The following is a 17,808-nucleotide window of genomic DNA, read 5'->3' on the forward strand; positions in this document are numbered from 1 at the left end:
AAATGTGATTTAAAGACATTTTCATGTGGAATTGTTTTACTGAAATCAGTTTTGAATAACTTTAGGTGTGTGTTATAGTGATGAATGTGCATATATATCTCTTTCTTTAATGCTGTGTCAATCTAGCGCATATCATTTTGCAATGCACTGTAGCATTTGAAAAGATAATTGTGCTTCACAATTCTGATAGTAATTGGCTAGATGGGTTTTGTGCCAAATGTCATTCAACATTCAGGGATTTGTAAAAAGTATTGCTGTAAAACTGTCGGTCGTGTGATCCGAGGGGAAAAACTTGAGGCTGTAACAAACAAACTGAACTTTTAGCACCTGATATGTCGTTGTAAATGTCTGTGTGTGTGTGAGACGAGCGACACAGACTTCAGCATTTTTCACTCAACATATGAAGACGACGTCCATGCCGGTTTGTTTTTCAATCAGCTGCTGCTGGAAACGTTTTGTGACGGGCGAAAGTGTTTGTATCTTGCACATTCTCATAGCTTCCACTGGCCAACTGTACATACCAAATAAATGACTTTTAAAGGGAATGTTTGTGTCACTGGTGTGTGTTTGGAATCCAGCTTATCTGATTCAATTAAATTTAGTGAAAGGATCAGTGAATAAATTAAGTGTGTAACCTTTAGATAAGTTTTGTTTTGTATTGCTATTCCTCGCTTTCTGTTTGTTTAGTTTTGTTTGCAAACCTGTCACCACAATTTAACACTTGTTTAAATACAATTTAAAAACTATTAGTCCGATTTGTTATCTTTAGCAATTGTTTATTTCTAACAAAAACAAACATTTTAAATAAAAAATAAATTTTCTAAAAAATAACTTTATGAAAAAATTCTACTGTATAATTATAAAATAGTAGTCTTATTATATTGTTGTTTGGTTTTTTGTACAGTGAAAAGAAACGTGTAACCTTCTGATCATTTAAATGCTAAAATTCTTGGGGGTCTGGAATTTTAATATTTATTTATTAAACGGTTAATTTTAAAATGATTTAAAGAGTATAATCACTAACCAATAAGCCATTTTATTGTCATGTGACAAACCAGAACAGGAAAATGATATCACAAAGGGGCACTTGCTCAAGTTTTTTTTTTTTTGTTTTGTTTTATTAATAAGCCATTTCTGATATCAAATATGGGGGTGTTGCTGTGGTTTTTTTTATTTCTGTCATTAAATTAATTTACATTATGCAAAATGGTTTTTCAAACACAACACCATCATGAATATACAACTTGCATTCTCAAAGATGCTTTTTAAACGAAAAATATTTTTCTTTTTCATCTTTATTTGTCATTGACCTTTAAGAATTACATAAAACATCCCAACCTACGACAACAGCAATTAAACAGAGGCTTTAAAATCAGTGGATATAAATGATGAAATGCTAATTCTTGTGCATAAAATTCTGAATTACTAATGAATGAGGAAGTCTAAGTGCCAAACTCTCGTGGGCAGGTTCAGCTACATGCCAAAGACTGTCACGGTTCCTGAAACGCTGCAGATCCTCACAGGTGACGGAAAGCCTCTGCTGTGCTTCTGCCTCACTTTCCTTGCGCTCTACTGCCATCCAGCGGCAGCCAAACTTATTTCTTGTACATATGCGTGCCATACATACTGTTCAACCTTTTTCTTCTTAGGATTGTGAATACGGCTCAAGGCTCTCCGTGGTGAGAAGCTGAAAGTCTGCAGCGCCCACTACTAGAAACAATGACTGAAATCCTGCTGTTCATCTCAGCCACGATTCCTAGCAGTGTGCACTGCAGGTCAGAAACTGCAGGTAAACAGGTTTTAAGCGACATCTGAAACAAAACAGGAGTATATTTCTGAAATTTCATCCACATGTCCACTTTAAAAGAACCTAAAAGCTTTAACAGGAAATGATCTTTGGGCATCGGTGCTTAATATTAAATTTCAAGCAGCATCTTGCAGTGTAATGTGCAATAGTAAATCAGCCAAAACATTTGTTGTTTCAGTTTTATTTCAACATGTATTTTATCAAAACACTTGTTTTGATCGTATTTAAAAATGGCACAGTTTGTGTACAGTCATCATGCTGTTTTTATGGCATAATATAAACCAGGGGGTTATATGGAACATTAGTACTTTTAAAATAATTTTATCACTTTGAAAATTCAACAAATGCAGTGAAACGCAACAAAGCTAATTCATAAAATGTTCGATTTTCTGATAAAACACCTACTTATAGCACATGCTATAACTAAAATTAGCCTAAATTTAAGTGGGCCTACTTGCAAAATATTAAATGCATCAGAACTGTCATTAAAAAATAAAGCTAGCCTATATGTATACAAAAAATAGTAGGCTATTTAAAATTATTTAAAATATTACGGACGCCTTTCTCAGTCTATTTACTCGTGCGTTTCTGTTGTATTTTTATGTATTTATTTGTTTATTTTTTTAAGTTTCTGTTTTTCCATTTTATAAATGTGATTTAGCAGTATAAAGAACTACGGCTCTTAAAAAAAATCACCTTAGAAACGGCGTTTTTTTTTTTTTTTTTTTTTTTTACTCCCTTGTGGTTCTAGGATTCGCATTTTATTTTGAGGGCCACACAAAAATAAATAAATAAATAAATAAATAAGTTATGAACAGACAGCAGCACTTAACGCCCCATCTTAACGCAGAGATGCGACACAACTACCAAAGATATGAGAGGTGTATGCTATTTAAGTGCATAAAAAAACACACACATACACATATACACGAAGAAGCGCAGGAACCCATCATACATGGACACCTAGACTCTGTATAATCAGCTGTAAGTGTTCATTTTTATCGTATTTAACAGCACATGGTCACCTGTCTGTCAGTGGCGCAGACTGCTCCTCAGTAATGACAGCGGCTTACCTGAGCTGTCCCCAGCGGTCCGAGCGCTCGTCTCGTGTCGAAACATGGGTGTTTACACACCCAACACAACCTCCAGACAGTTTTAAACCGCTCGCCTCGACACTTTCTCCTCTGCGAGTGTGAAGTGGAAGTGTTTAGGTGTGTCGGCGCGCAGGTGTGAGTGTGGCTCTATAGGCGCTGCTTTAATTCTCGTCTTTACTCTGTTCGGGCCGAGCAGCCTGCGGCACATCTTCAGGAAAAACCGGTACAGGTGGTCACATGAGGGTGTGTCGACTCACACTGCAAATACATCTCAAACAGGTTCGATATACGTGTAAAAACTTATTCTGTTGAATAAAAAATACCGATCAGGCTACTTGAAAATAAGTCCACCCTGTTGGTTATTTTGGTTATGTTTTTTGCAGAGATGGAAACTCCAGTCGAACATAGGGCTTAGGCTAAATGTGCATTTTTTTTCTCCTGACAGACTTTCCCCATCTTAATAGGCATGGGGAATTTTAAGTGAGTCATTTGTAGGTTATTTTTTTGCTTGCTGTTCGGTGTTTATAGGGCCTACAAGTAACCTGTAGTAGCCTGGGCTACAAGTAATGTTCCCTCAGAAAATCCCTCATGTTCAGTCCACACTAGACTGGTGTGATTTAAAGAGAGAGAGAGAAAGCCACATACACTCCCATAGTCATGTGTCGTTGGGCCTCGGGCTGTTTCCAGGAATGACATCGGACAGGTTTGAGAGCGGCAGCCGCAGTCCTGTAGGGCACACACTATGAGTTTTGACATGAACAAGTAACTGACGTTTGACTGTTTGTCCGGTTACACTTTATAGCTATTTTAATAAGTTCTAAACACAAGTCAGTAAGAAACATTATAGGGTGAATTCAAGTTAGTTTACACAAATTTTGTCATTGAACTGACTCTGGAAAATGGCCTGATTATTCTAAATCAACCCTGTGCTTGATAGGAAGGTTTAATGATAAAACTGATGTAAAATCAAATATTAAAAAAATGTATGTTGTTTCAAACCTGGATAAGTTTCTTTGTTCTGTTAAGCACAGAAGTAGTTATTAAAAAAGGATTGTGCACAACAGAAGAAAGAAACTCACATTTGGAACAACTTGAATGATTTCTGAGTGAACAGTTTGCTATGCAGCACTGATAATGTGCTTTACAATCAGACAGTATAAGGAAGGACCACAAGATGGCACTATGCCATTATGCACTATATATATATATACAAGATGGCACTATGCCATTATGCACTATATATATATATATATCAATATATTTGATTTGATATATATATATATTCAAATCATGTGGCTTTTTGAGGAGCTGTAACAGAATGAAAACAGGAAATTGCAGCAATACATGACTCGTGTGATAAAAAGAGTATGTGTTTGTACAGTCATCATCTTGAGTACTGAAATACATTTTTGTGTGAGAGCCAAAGCATGCAGTAGATCACACTGGTGTTTCTGGCATGGTTTCTTTAAAGCCAGTTTACTTCAAAGTGTCACACAAATAGAGTGAACAAAAAGCAGTTCTTCATTTCACATAATATATATTGAAAAAGGCTGTTTTTAAGGTGTTTTACTAAAATAAATGACATAAAGCTTTTAAAAACTTAAAGGGATGTTTAACAATCAACAAAAGAATAAATGAAGGCATTGCAAAATGTTTCCCAGGTTATTTTATTCTGACCTTCACATAAAGTTGAAATCTGAAAAAAAAAACACAAAAAAAAAAACGGCAACATAAAAATCCTTACAGTTAAAGATAGAAATACTCACATACACTGGTGGTCAAAAGTTTGTTAAAATTAATATTTGTTAATGTTTTTGAAAGAAGTATTTATTTGATCAAAAGCACCGTAAAATCAGTAATAATGAAATATTTTTACAATTCAGTTTTCTATTTTAGTATCTTTTAAAATGTAATTTATTCCTGTGATGGTAAAGCTGCATTTTTAGGTTCAAGACCATTCAGAAATTCGAAGGATTGAGGTAAGAAATCCTGAAAATGCCTCTAAATTAATAATGAAACAGCTTTCGAAGTGAAATAAACTGTAATTAATTTTGTAGTAGTATTATTAGTCTTAGTGGATGACATGAATTGCTTTCTTACTAGTCTGCCCACCCACCCATTTGTTTCCTGTTACAATCACAACCCGCAAAAAGGAGGAAACATGATTATAAATGGAAACAATAAATTTATCTTTTGGATTTGTCTGTGAGTAAATAGGCGTGAAACAAACCGTAAGATTTATCATGATCTTGATGCATTTATCATCAGAAGGAATGTGTTGATTTGTGTAGTTTGAATGTTATCACATAATTTCACACGAAACTCTACTCATCTCTTTCCTCCTCAATGCTAGTAAATCAAAATAAAAATGCAATAGTTTATTTACAGTATGCTTTTATCCAGATTGACTTATTTTAAGGGGATTGAACCAACAACCTTCTGTTTTCAAACCTAAAACTTCGACCGCTACTTCACACCTAGAGGAGTTCGAGCTAGATATTTCCAGACTGCTTTCAGGGAAATCTGACCTAATGTCCTGTCCACGAATGACATGACAGTTGATTCCCACCTACTCTCACAATAATAAATAGCAGCCCAGATTTCTCAACTTGCATTACAGTACAGTGGACACACAGTATTACCGACGGAAAACTCTTTGAGTAAATCTACTTGTGCATTCGTCTTCTAATCCATCCATGGCTCTTCAGCTCATCGGTTATATTCTGTCCATCACTGGATTATGTGGCCTTATTATAGGCACATTTACAAATGAATGGAAAATCCTTGGACATGACAACGACAAGACTGTGATCCAGGACCAATACAAAGGACTGTGGATGGAGTGCTCAGTAGACAGTTCGTCTGTTGTGCACTGCACAAGTTACAATTCTCTTCTTCATCAAACCTGTGAGTACCTGTTCAGTGGTTTATGGATCCATCTGTCGTCTGACTTCTGTTCTAATCGCTGCTGTGTGTTGTTACAGATGAAATCCAGTTGGGCCGAGCAATAATGATCGTCAGTATCGTCTTTTCAAGCCTCGCAGCGCTGGTGGCCATTTCTGGTCTCAAGTGCACAAGATGTATAGAAGAGAACGAGAAGCTGAAGGATGGTGCTGCCTTCTTAGGAGGAATCCTTTCTGTGTGTGGTGGTGAGTTCAACACAAATAAAAAAAACACACACAAATAAACTGGAGCCAGAAACTGGAGTGAAACCTAATTTGTATAGAAGTTTTTTTTATGGTATGTGTTGTATTTCTAGGTTGTTACGTAAAGGGTTAGTTCACCCTAAAAAAAAAATATTGTGATTAATTACTCACCCTCATGTCGTTCCAAACCCGCAAGTCCTTCGTTCATCTTCAGAACACAAATTAAGATATTTTTGATGAAATCCGAGAGCTCTCTGACCCTCCACAGACAGCAATGCAACTGAAATGTTCCCGGGTCCAGAAATGTAGTAAATACATTGGTAAAACAGTCCATGTGACATCAGTGGCTCAACTTCAGTTTTGCGATGGTATGAGAATACTTTTTTTTGCGCAAAGAAAACTAAAATAACATAATTTACTCAACCATTCGTTTCCCCCTGAGTTACATCTTCTGCCATTTTGGGGGGTATCCAAGAATATATTGGATGTAATCAGCGTTGTTTACGTTCGGGGGAAGTGCACTCATGAATGTTATCTGCGTAATAAGCGTTGTTTGCGCTCAGGGGGAGAAGAATGGTTGAGTAAATTATGTTATTTTTGTTTTGTTTGCACAAAAAAGTATTCTCGTAGCATCGCAAAACTGAAGTTGAGCATGGACTGTCACATGGTCTGTATTACTGATGTATTTACTGGACCTGGGAACATTTCAGTTGTGTTGCTGTCTATGGAGGGTCAGATAGCTCTCGGATTTCATCAAAAATATATGAATTTGTGTTCCGAAGATGAACGAAGGACTTATGGGTTTGAAACGACATGATGGTGAGTAATTAATGACCGAATTTTCATTTTGGGGTGAGTTAACCCTTTAAAGTTAAACTACTATATTTCCTTGGAAACCATTTACATGCATTGATGATTAGAAAAGTTTAAAGGAACAGTATTTTATAAGGGTTTTTTGTTAAATTAATACTTTTATTGACAGTAAAGACATTTATAATGTAACAAAAGATTTTATTTTCAAATTATGTATATATATATATATATTGGTACAAATTAATACTTGTAGTAATTTATAATTTTGGTGAATGTAAATTGTGGGTTTTTTAAAATTTATGGTTTTTTTTAGTATTTAATTTTTTTTATTAATTAATAGTTTTATTCATGCCAAAAGTGACATTCTTTTTTAAAAAAATTCTATTTAAAATAAGTGATATTATTTTTTTTATAAATTATATTTAAATTTTTTAATTTTTGATTTTTATTAATAGTAGTAGTTATTAATAGATTCTTGAGCAGCAGATCATCATATTAGAATGATTTCTGAAGATCATGTGCCACTGAAGACTGGAGTAATGATGCTGAAAATTCAGCTTTTTCATCACAGAAATAAATTCCATTTAAAAATATATTCAAATAGAAACTGTTATTTTAAATTGTAATAATATTTCACAATGTTACTGTTTTACTGTGGTTTTTACAGTAACTACTGTAAGTTTAAATTCCTGTGAGATAACATAAAAACGTGTTACAATTGTCTTTGATCTCCTCTACAATTAGAATTCAGCGTGATGAATATTTGCGTTCTTCTTTCTATCACCAGGTCTGTTTGCTTTGGGCATAACCAGCTGGTTTATATATGACATTGTTGATGTTTTCTTCCAGAATGACACAGAGAAGGAGAGGTGGGTGTTGTTCTGTTTCATATTACTTCTGATTTTCAATGGAGCACCATGCCTTTAGGAATCTAAAAGGTTGATGTTCAATACTAATACCTGTGCTGGGTCTTTGTAGGTATGTGGTCGGCAGATCTCTGATTGGTGCATTTGTTGCATCTGTGCTATGTTTATTCGGAGGCATTCTCTTATGCGCCTGCAGCGTGACACATCTACAATCCAACAAAATTCTCAGCAAGCATCCGGTCTCCATGAATCCTGAAAAGACTATGTTTAATAATCCTGAGGTCATCTGAATACCATCTGAACTGTTGTTAACTGCTGCGTATTTGCATATATTATTCTTATTTTTACTGACTGACATCAACGTGCTGATATGATTTAACAGCTTCTGATGTATGTTTAGATGTGTGGGATGGGCGCAGCATTGAACTTTGACCTGTGAATCAGTTTAGCTGCTAGAAAAGGAGAAGGCTGGGATTGCATAACTACCAGTTCTGCATTGAGCACAGAGGAAGGTGGCGTTATTATCCAGTAATAGTGTTACAGTAGTAACTGTAGGGATGTTTTTACTTTATTAAAAGAAGATTCTAAGCTTGTAAGACAGCTTCAGCATTTCATGCCTGTTTGGTTGTTTTATAATGAAATAATTTCAATATTTAACTTTTTTTGTATTAAAAATCTAAATCAGTAACCTTTCTCTTGTCACTGCGTGACGCTTTCTTGGTTTCGCGCCAAACGCTGGTTTGAATGTGTTATTGGCGCCATCTTGCGACTCAAAAATTTACTATGACTTATAATCATGTCATTTTAATATTCATGGTATTAAATGTTGAGAATAAAACTGTTAGATGTCTTCAAGCTTAAGAGCCTCAAGGAAGGGGCACTCTGTGGTTTTATATCAACTGACAAACGGTAAAATATAACAAGTTGAGAGAGCTTGAATTAGTAACAAAAATATAGCCATATTGTTGAAATGTAAAAGTATGGTCCATCGATTAGGGGCCCTATGAAATTCATTTTATTTTTTTCATCCCCAAATTCCGTTTAATTTTTTTTCCCAAATTCAGGTTTTTTCCCCATATTTTTTTTCTGAATTCCGGTTTTTTTTTTTTAATTTATATATATATACTATATTAGTTTTTTTCTGGACTTTTTCTATTTTAATGGTTAAATTAAATTTCATTCATGCAACTGAAGTTTTACATATTACATTTTCCCAAATTCTGCTTTAATTAAATTTTAATAATCAAAACTTTTTCTGGTAATCAAATGATGACATTAAAAATTAATTTAATACATTTTTTTAATTAACTGAAAATGTATTCGGCACATGCAGTGCTGGGTTTAGGCTACTGCTTAAATTAAAACATGGAAGCAAATTTGTGTGATTATTCCTTAAAAATAAAGCCTTGATTAAATTTTTATTAGTAGTAGTAGGCTAATAGTAGTAGTAGTAGTAAGTGCATTCTACTGTACAATAGTAATATATTTCTGTCACAATTTCTTCAAGTTAAACTTTTATTTTGACGGGTTACCATGAAGAGTTTTGTTTGGGACACGAAGGTAGTTTTTTTCTTAAATGAAAGGGTCAAATGCTCATTGAGTGACTCTCAGAGCAGTTTTGGGGATGTTGTTCAATGTATTATGTCCTCATTTAGTGAGATGGCAGACGCTGAAAACACCAGCCTTAGTTTTTTAAATAGTCTTTTTGCGATTCAGTATTCTCAGACAGTATTTGCGATTCAGTCTCTCTATTTGTTTTATATTCAGTATGCTTACGTGACAAGGTTGTGAAAAGTTAATCAGGCAGAAATTCTATATTGTCGCTTACACAATACATTTAGAACAAAATCTCTTGTGTGTCTGTGTGTGTGTTTAATGATTTTGATTCTTTATTCCCTGTGTTGCATTGTTTTCTTAGCGGAAGCTTTAGCACCTGAATTATCCCTTGCATATAGGCCTAGTCTACTCGTTTAAAATGTTTTTAATCTAATGATAGCACCGAATTGATGTTGTGATGGGTGATGTAAACGTACATTAAACATGGTGGATTTTCAGGAGAGCTGCAGTATGGTTTCTATCCTCTAGAGGGAGACGTTGAATCTGCGACAGGAGGTCTTCGCTTTCGAGGGCTTTCTGAGGATCTCACTAGAAAGTTCTGTCTGTAATCATAGAGAAAAGGCTTTGTAAGTTTGTGTTTTGTTCTAAATCAGTATGTCGCTGTTCAGTAAATAAGAAGTCAGACAGCTGGGGGTCGTCATGGTAAACAATTGTTATTTGCTTCTTGTGTGGGCTGTAGGGGAGGAGTCAGCACAGAATGGATGGGAGGGACGGGGGTCATAGCTGAAATGTCACCAGTAATGGGCGATTCATTATGAGTAACAACGAAACTGCGTTGAAGCTAGTTAAGCCGCCACTTTCAGTAGCCGGTTTCTTTTGTAAGATCCCACACTAGACTCGCCGGGACTTCTGTGTTTACTCTTCACTCCCAGAGCGCGTTATATTTCGCAGCAGCTTCAGAAAATGGATGTTTACTCCAAAATCTACGGCTTATTGACATTTATCCTCCAGTCAATTCTACTGTCATCTACCACCCTGGAACCGTTCGATCTGCTTTATGATAACGGAATGGAGGCTTTTCATAAAGGAGACTATGACAATGTAGTGCGGTACATGGAGGGCGCGCTGGAGAGTTTCTCTGAAGTGCGCCAGACCAGAATCAGATGCCGGCTGAAATGCGGTGACCAGCATCGCTTTGACGGCTTTCTGACTGATAAGATTTATGAAGTGATTCTCTATAGGGCGCATTGTATAAATCAATGCACCGAGGGAGAAATTGGAGCCCAGTCTATGCATAAAGTTAGTGAGGATGTCATTCAAGATTTCAATAGAAGAATTCCCTATAACTACCTGCAGCTTGCCTACAGAAAAGTGAGTACACGTTTTATAACCGCGACAGCTGCAAGGTTCCGTTTAAAAGCACAGTGAGGTGCGTACAGAAGCTGTACTTGAGCGTCATATGAACGCTAGAACGTTTCTGAGCATCGAGAGTTCGAATTTAACGTTGTGCGTTCGAATGAAACCTGCTGAATGACGCATCAAATCGAACGTTTGAAATCAAACATTTTCTGGAATTTGTGTTTATTATGTCATGTATGTTCAAATCGATGTTTAACGCGTTCATTTATCTTTGAAGGTTCGAATCAAACTTTTCTGCGTATTATGTATGTTTGAAAGTTCAAATGAAACCTTTTCTGTCAGTCACCCTCGTAAATAAATGGGAATTGAAATTTATTTTGTGGTACGAAATGCTCGTTACGCAATCCTGAGAGCTACTGTAGCCACCTACGGAGATGGGACGGGACAGAGGAAAACTCTAGAATGTTTGTGTCTCATTGCACGTCTCATAAACGTCAAATGATTCACATTCATTTTAATCCTCCCCAAACTTTGTTATAATTGGCTCACGGTTTAAAGTGTGCGACGCGGAACACACAGTTTGGATTATTAAAGCTCTTAGCAACTTTCATAAACCAATAAATCAAGAATATTATACAAAAGAAAAGAAAGATTCTGGAAGCTTCTTTTAACCAATGAAGAAAATATTTTAGGTTTGCAGATTTGTAGACGTATTAACATAATATTACAGTTTTTACCCATGTGGTATTCAATTTTTATGCTTGTTTTCTTTCTTTTGTGTGTGTGTGTGTGTGTGTGTGTGTGTGTGTATACTATCATTACTTTAGTAAATTGTGAGGTAGTTGACACCTTTTAGATTTTTAACAGGTTGTCAGGATCATATTGCAAATCCAGAGCTTTGAAGTATTAAAGGAATAGTTCTTCCTAAAATGAGAATTTGCTGAAAATGTACTCACCCTCAGGCCATCCTATAGATTTAGATTAGTTTTTTCTTCATTGTAGCAGATTGGAGAAATGTAGCATTACATCACTTGCTCACCAGTGGATTCTCTGCAGTGAATGGGTGCCGTCAGAATGAGAGTCCAAACAGCTGATGAAAACATCACAATAATCCACAAGTAATCCACACCACTAAAGTCCATCAGTTAACGTCCTGAGAATTAAAAAGATGCGTGTTTGTAATAAACCGATCCATCGTTAATGCATTTTAATTTGAAATCTTTGCTTCTGGCTAAAATACATAATCCATCATAATGCTTTCTCCAGTAAAAAAAAAAAAAGTCCAATACATTTGTTTAGAACCGGTTTCGCTCATGAACAGATCCTGATATGTGCATATTTTTCTCCTGATTCAGATGAGAACGTTTTCACTGGTAAAAGGCAATATTATGGATAGAGGACTTGTTTTCACTTCACAAAATGTTAATTTAATGGACTGGAGTGGTGTGGATTACTTCTGGATTATTGTAATGTTTTTATCAGCTGTTTGGACTTTCATTCTGACGGCACCCATTCACTGCAGAGGTGATGCAATGCTAAATTTCTCCAAATCTGTTCCAATGAAGAAACAAACTCATCTGCATGTTTGATGGCCTGAGGGTAATTTTTAAATTTTGGGTGAACTGCAGTATTGCTTTAATTTATTGAATATCAACAGGCAGAATATGCTCACACAGACGAAGGAATACAGGCAGCCGTGTTTTGTATGCTGTAACAGTCTTCAACTTCACGGGATACTCCACCCCAAAATGAAAATTTTGTCATTAATCACTTACCCCCATGTCGTTCCAAACCCGTAAAAGCTCCGTTCGTCTTCGGAACACAATTTAAAATATTTTGGATGAAAACTTCTTCTGTGTCATCCGCGCCACAAGGATGCACTGTTTGTACGTTTATTTAGCTTTGATTTGAAATAAAACAGTGCATCCTTGTGGTGCAGATGACACAGAAGAGCATACGCAGCATACGGTGATATGGAGAGACACAGAGGAGACTGTTGACAAAGGAATTGTTTTTATATTTTATTTGTTTTTTTTTTCTTCGCTTACAAAAAGTGTTCCCGTTGCTTCATATAACCCAGATTGCACATCTGATGGTCCATCTTTTATGGACCTTGACACTTTTATTTACTTGGCAGTCTATGGGACAGTCTCAAGCCTCCCGGTTTTCATCCAAAATATCTTAAATTGTGTTCCGAAGACAAACAAAGCTTTTATGGGTTTGGAACGACATGGGGGTAAGTGATTAATGACAAAAATGTTCATTTTGGGGTGGAGTATCCCTTTAAAATCCTACAATGATTGAGATATTGAAAACAGTGCTTGGACCGCAGTCCAGACAGATGGGAACAGATTCTGAGAGCAGCGGTCTGTGCGAGCCAAATCAGACTCGTGCCTTTGCCCAGGGACAGAAAGTGAGTAATAGAGAGAAAAGCAGTAGTTTAGACTGAAGTAGATGAAGTCGCACAGTTCTGCTGAGGACCAGGGTGAGAGATCAGACACATTCCTGTCAGCGCTCCTGCTCGGTGAATGTCATAAAGAGATGTCTATGTGTGTATATATATGGGGTGATATTTGTGAAAACATATAACATTCCACCGCTCTTTGATATTTTAACCATACGGCCCTCTTTCCCATCATATTACTGGCATAATGAGGCTTTTTTTTGGCCACAGGCGCCAACTGTTACTTCATTGACAAGTCTGTGTGTTCGTGTTCCTGAGTCTATCAGCATTTATCTAGGCAAATATTTAGTTTTCCTCTTAAAGTGTGTTTGCTGTTCTGAAAGCAAAGGCCTCAGCTTGTTTTGGGCAATGAAAGGGGGAGTTTTATGCTAGCAGTCTTGCCCCCTGCTGCTCTGTCATTGGTTAGTTCCTTTCACATCAAAAGGACCAATCAGAGAAGCATCAAAGCTCAGCAAAAATGCCTGTTCTTGCATTGTAGACAGCGCTGTCATGTGTAAAGCGATTGGGGCTTTACTTTAATTGTGAACTAGGATAGACTGCAGAGAAATTATTTTCTGCACCGTGTTTCATTGTACGCTGTCGTTGCCAAAACGATATTTTATTGGCGTTATGAATGTGAGTTTGTAGTCTGAATTGAATTTGGTATGATACAAAAGCACAATTTTTGTGCAAAAGCACGTCTTGCTGTTGAATTGTTGAAAGATGTGTAGTCCGATTAAAGCACAAACGAATATTTTGAGCTGACTCTTTTAAGTTGTTCAATACGATAAAAAAATACCTTAAGTTACAGGTTTGAATCCGTCTGAAGAATCTTGCACTGAATTAATCTGAATCAGTAATAGTGGTTAGTGAATCATCTGACTCAGTTACCCGTTTTTATTCAGTGTTGTCTGTCTCAAAATAGATTATTTTACTTTTATTTTTAAAATATTTTATGATTATTTAAAGTGTCAAAGAGCTTTTATGCAAATTTGACAGATTTTAAGTTGTTTTAACCAAATAGTTAGAATAATAAAAAATAAAGATTACAAGTGTTTATAACTAAAGTATTATTATTTTCTTTATTTTAAGCTATATCTGCTAATATGACACAGTATTTACTAAATAATAATATAATTATTATTATTTTATGCCATCATATTGATACAATGTTTTAAATTACGATAATTTATAATTTAAAAATTCATGTAAAATTAAAATAATTTAAAATGTAAGGTTAAAATTAAAATAATTAAAATAATTAAAATAATGAAAAATTTAAAATAATTATTTCTATGCCATCGTGTTGCTACAAAGTTTAAAATTTTTTATTATTATTATTATTTATGCAATATTATTGCTACAAACTATAACATGGTAATTCTATAAATTAATATTATTTAATCTTTATATTGAGTTATATCGAACCGTTAAATGTGAAAAAAGTGAGTTTTTTACTTATATCATTAGACCTGATAAATTTGTAATAGAAATAGTAGAAATAGTCTTTTTTTAATAATGTGGTGTATCTCTAAAATGATATCTTATTTTGATACTCAGAATTTTAATGTCTCAAATGTGATCTCAATTTCGCTGTTATTGTCTTTCATGCTTTTCAAGCCCAACCCATTTCTATTGTAATACCACAAATGCAAGAACAGATAACATTATGGAAAAACCCTAGAATTGCACTTTGTCAGCATCGTATCACATTCTTTCCACCATTATTTTCATCATCGTCAACCCTGCATAAATGTAATATACAGTGGTTGAGAAGATATCCAGTTGTAGTTTATAATAAAACCCCATCATATATGTTATCCTTTAAATAAGCTAATCACTTGAATGAAAATCACTTGAATACTAAGCAAACGGTGCACCTGCGTTGCTTGAGAAGAGTGTGTGTGAGTGTGTCAGGTTTCCCCAGCCGCTCGGCGGGGTTTGGTTCGTGCCCATCAACACGCTCAGCCAGACAGCATGGCACTTCCTCTGCCAAACATTTTCTGCATGACCCACTCTAAGCGGATAACAGCGCAGTAGGAATGTGTGGGCAAGTTGCCTTATTTCATTGCACAATAAGTGGCCCAGTCTGGGATTACGATGAAGAAAACACGACCACTGGATTGCGTGCACTTCCAAGAGTCTGCAAATTCTGCAAGATCGAGGTACTCCATCAAGCAGATGTGTATCTCATAGGGGGGCTTTGTTTTCCAGATCACAGGCCAGGATTTTGTTCTAGCCGGAGAGTGGAGATAAACAACGGGTCTTTGGTTAGAATCGACTCCAGCTCACAGATATACAGTCGTTTCTTGTTAAATCTTGATTTACGTCACATATTCCACTTTCACTCCCTTATAGGTGGATCTTTTTTGATTTAGTCCCTCGTAAAACTGCGTCAGGTATAATGTGACTCCGTAAGGATTGCTTTGGTTGTAGGAGTCCTGCGGGGTCACAGGAAAGGCCTAGAGCTGTTGGGCAAAGCCAATGAATGAAAAGACTCTTGGGGGAATTTGGCAAAGCCTGAGAAAGAGTGGAAAACTGGATGCGGCAGCCAAGCAAACATCTGTTTGGTCTGTCTGAAAGTGTTACTCTATCGTGCTTGGCTTCTCTCGCGCTTATTTTGAATTCAATTATGGCTTCCTTCTAAAGAGTCTATGAAGAACAGTGTTTAGTATTACAAATGTTTATCAAAAATTTGAAGACAGCTGGTTTTCTGAGAGCAAAATTGTCAGAGTGTTATAAAAGAGGGCCCCATAGTGATTTCAGTATGTGTCAAATCATATTTAGAGCAAACATTTGTAGCCTTTGTTATAAACTTGATCTTTTGCAGTGCACCTCTGCCTGCATAGAGAAGTGACAGGAAATCCTTCAAAACAATAGCTGGGAGTGTGGTGCACATGTGTCAGTGAAAAGGAAATAATTTCTATTTTGGTCATATGGAACCATGTCCAGTTTTAACCCTCTTAATCTTTCATGTAGTGTCTGGCAGATAGAGTGAATTTAAGAATTAAATTAATAGTTCACCTGAAAATTCAAATTCATTCCTCACTGTGTGACTTACTTTCTTAGGAAGCAAAAGATGTTTTGCAGAATGTTCATGCTGCTCTTTTCCATACAGCTAAAACATATAGACACCACCCACTGCACTTTGTTATATTGAATGTGCATTTGTAGTTTACTTCAAATATTAAAAGTATCTTTTTAATAACTGTAACTGTATTTACATATAATGTAATATTAATGAATAAAAGGCCACTTAAGGGCACTTAAGGAGTATACACTTTAATGACTATGTATCTTATACATTTTTAAGAAGAGCACTTATTTTGATGTGTTATTCAGTAAAATTTTTTAAAGTTAAGATATTTTAAATGTACTAAATTGCAACTTGATGTGTAATTATATGTATTCAAATACATGACATAAGGGTTTCAATAGAAATGGAGAAAAAATATATTTTAGTTTGCTATAAATGCTTGTCAGTGCATTTAAGCCATGCACTTATGGTTATAAACCATATTTCAAAGACAATAGAAGTAATTCTTAAACTACATATAAATACTGTACATACTTAAATCCCACTTAAGTGGGGTCAAAAAAGCACTCTAAAATTCAACTGCATTTAATAGAAATGTATTTAATAGAAACCAATACATTTTTGTGCAGTTGTGGATAATATGCAGTTAAGTGTCTGAAAACATTACATTCATTTTGCACTTAAGTATATTCTTTTGAAGTATATTATTTTCGTAACAGGTACTCTTTTTTTATGATAAAACGTATTCTAAGGTGTACTTTTTTTTTCCAGAAAAGACTGAAAATTACCATAAAAGCAGTCTGTATATTACTCATACATTATATAATAACTTTTCTGATGCCGGATGGTACTTTTTTATGAAGAATATGCCATTTAAGTTGCCATTTACTTAAATGGTGTTTGTTCGTTGTTTTTCTTTCTTCTGTTTCAGATCGCTGCAACAAGACAAGTTTCCCAAGCAGTCCCACTTTCATTATCTTGATGTAATGCTGATGGTTCTGGGGGATTATTATAGGCAGCTAATATGTATATATATTGTTTTGCTGAACCCCCATACGGAACCATACCGCCAAACCAAATGTTGTGTATAATCAATAAATTGTTTATTTTTACTGCAAGTGTTATTGTGTGTGATGATGTTTGTTTATTTTTTTTCTTGTTTGGCTTTTGTTGTTTTGGTTTGGTATAGTTGGAATGTAGGGAATGTTTTCTTGTTGTTTTTTTTGTTTTTTTTTTTGATTTTTTTTTTGTCCATTTTGAAGTTTGAAGGCCTCAGAAAGGTGTAGCGTGAACATTTTGCAAAACATTTCCCTTTTGGGTTCTATGAAAGGATTTTTTTAGCCCATTGAAACTCATGATAATAGGTCTTATCTGCACTAAAAATGTCATGGCAAGTCAAGCATGCATTATTTACATGTGTTTTTTTATTAGATGCAATAATTCAACATAACTTCACGGGCCACACACCACATCCACAGCAATGAAAAAATTTAATCTACTACACAAGTTTAAAACATTTTTTTCCTTAAGATGTTCATTCCTTCATTTCTCTCATCTCCTCACCTACAGAACTTCTTCATTGCCTCTTTCATAAATGGCAAGCATAGGTTGGCTTTATTTTTCAGGACCCTGCAATGACCTGGAACAACTCCACTACATGTCTGCATCTGTTTGTAATAGTACACC

At 35.3% G+C, this 17,808-nt stretch overlaps 2 protein-coding genes across 3 annotated transcripts in view; both read left to right on the forward strand.

Annotated features, from left to right (window-relative positions):
• Positions 1-1,206: 1,206 nt before the first annotated feature.
• LOC109061690 (claudin-1-like) lies at positions 1,207-8,418 on the forward strand. Of its 2 annotated transcripts, none has more exons than XM_042711919.1 (5): positions 1,207-1,789; positions 5,522-5,808; positions 5,886-6,050; positions 7,648-7,729; positions 7,839-8,418. In XM_042711919.1, exons 2-5 carry the CDS (start codon positions 5,598-5,600, stop codon positions 8,014-8,016), a joined length of 636 nt encoding a protein of 211 aa, XP_042567853.1. In that variant the 5' UTR covers positions 1,207-1,789; positions 5,522-5,597; the 3' UTR covers positions 8,017-8,418. The 2 variants fall into 2 exon arrangements, with proteins under 2 accessions (XP_042567853.1, XP_042567852.1); XM_042711918.1 differs by having other exon boundaries at positions 5,659-5,808.
• A 1,635-nt stretch (positions 8,419-10,053) lies between these two features.
• Positions 10,054-17,808, forward strand: part of LOC109092890 (prolyl 3-hydroxylase 2-like) — a 38,213-nt gene continuing 30,458 nt past the window's right edge. The window contains exon 1 of the mRNA XM_042711916.1: positions 10,054-10,654. Coding sequence (XP_042567850.1) covers positions 10,247-10,654 — 408 coding nt within the window. The 5' untranslated portion in view covers positions 10,054-10,246. The remainder of the gene's footprint in view (positions 10,655-17,808) is intronic.

This window comes from Cyprinus carpio, chromosome A22 (assembly GCF_018340385.1).
Source record: "Cyprinus carpio isolate SPL01 chromosome A22, ASM1834038v1, whole genome shotgun sequence".
Taxonomy (NCBI): Eukaryota; Metazoa; Chordata; class Actinopteri; order Cypriniformes; family Cyprinidae; genus Cyprinus; species Cyprinus carpio.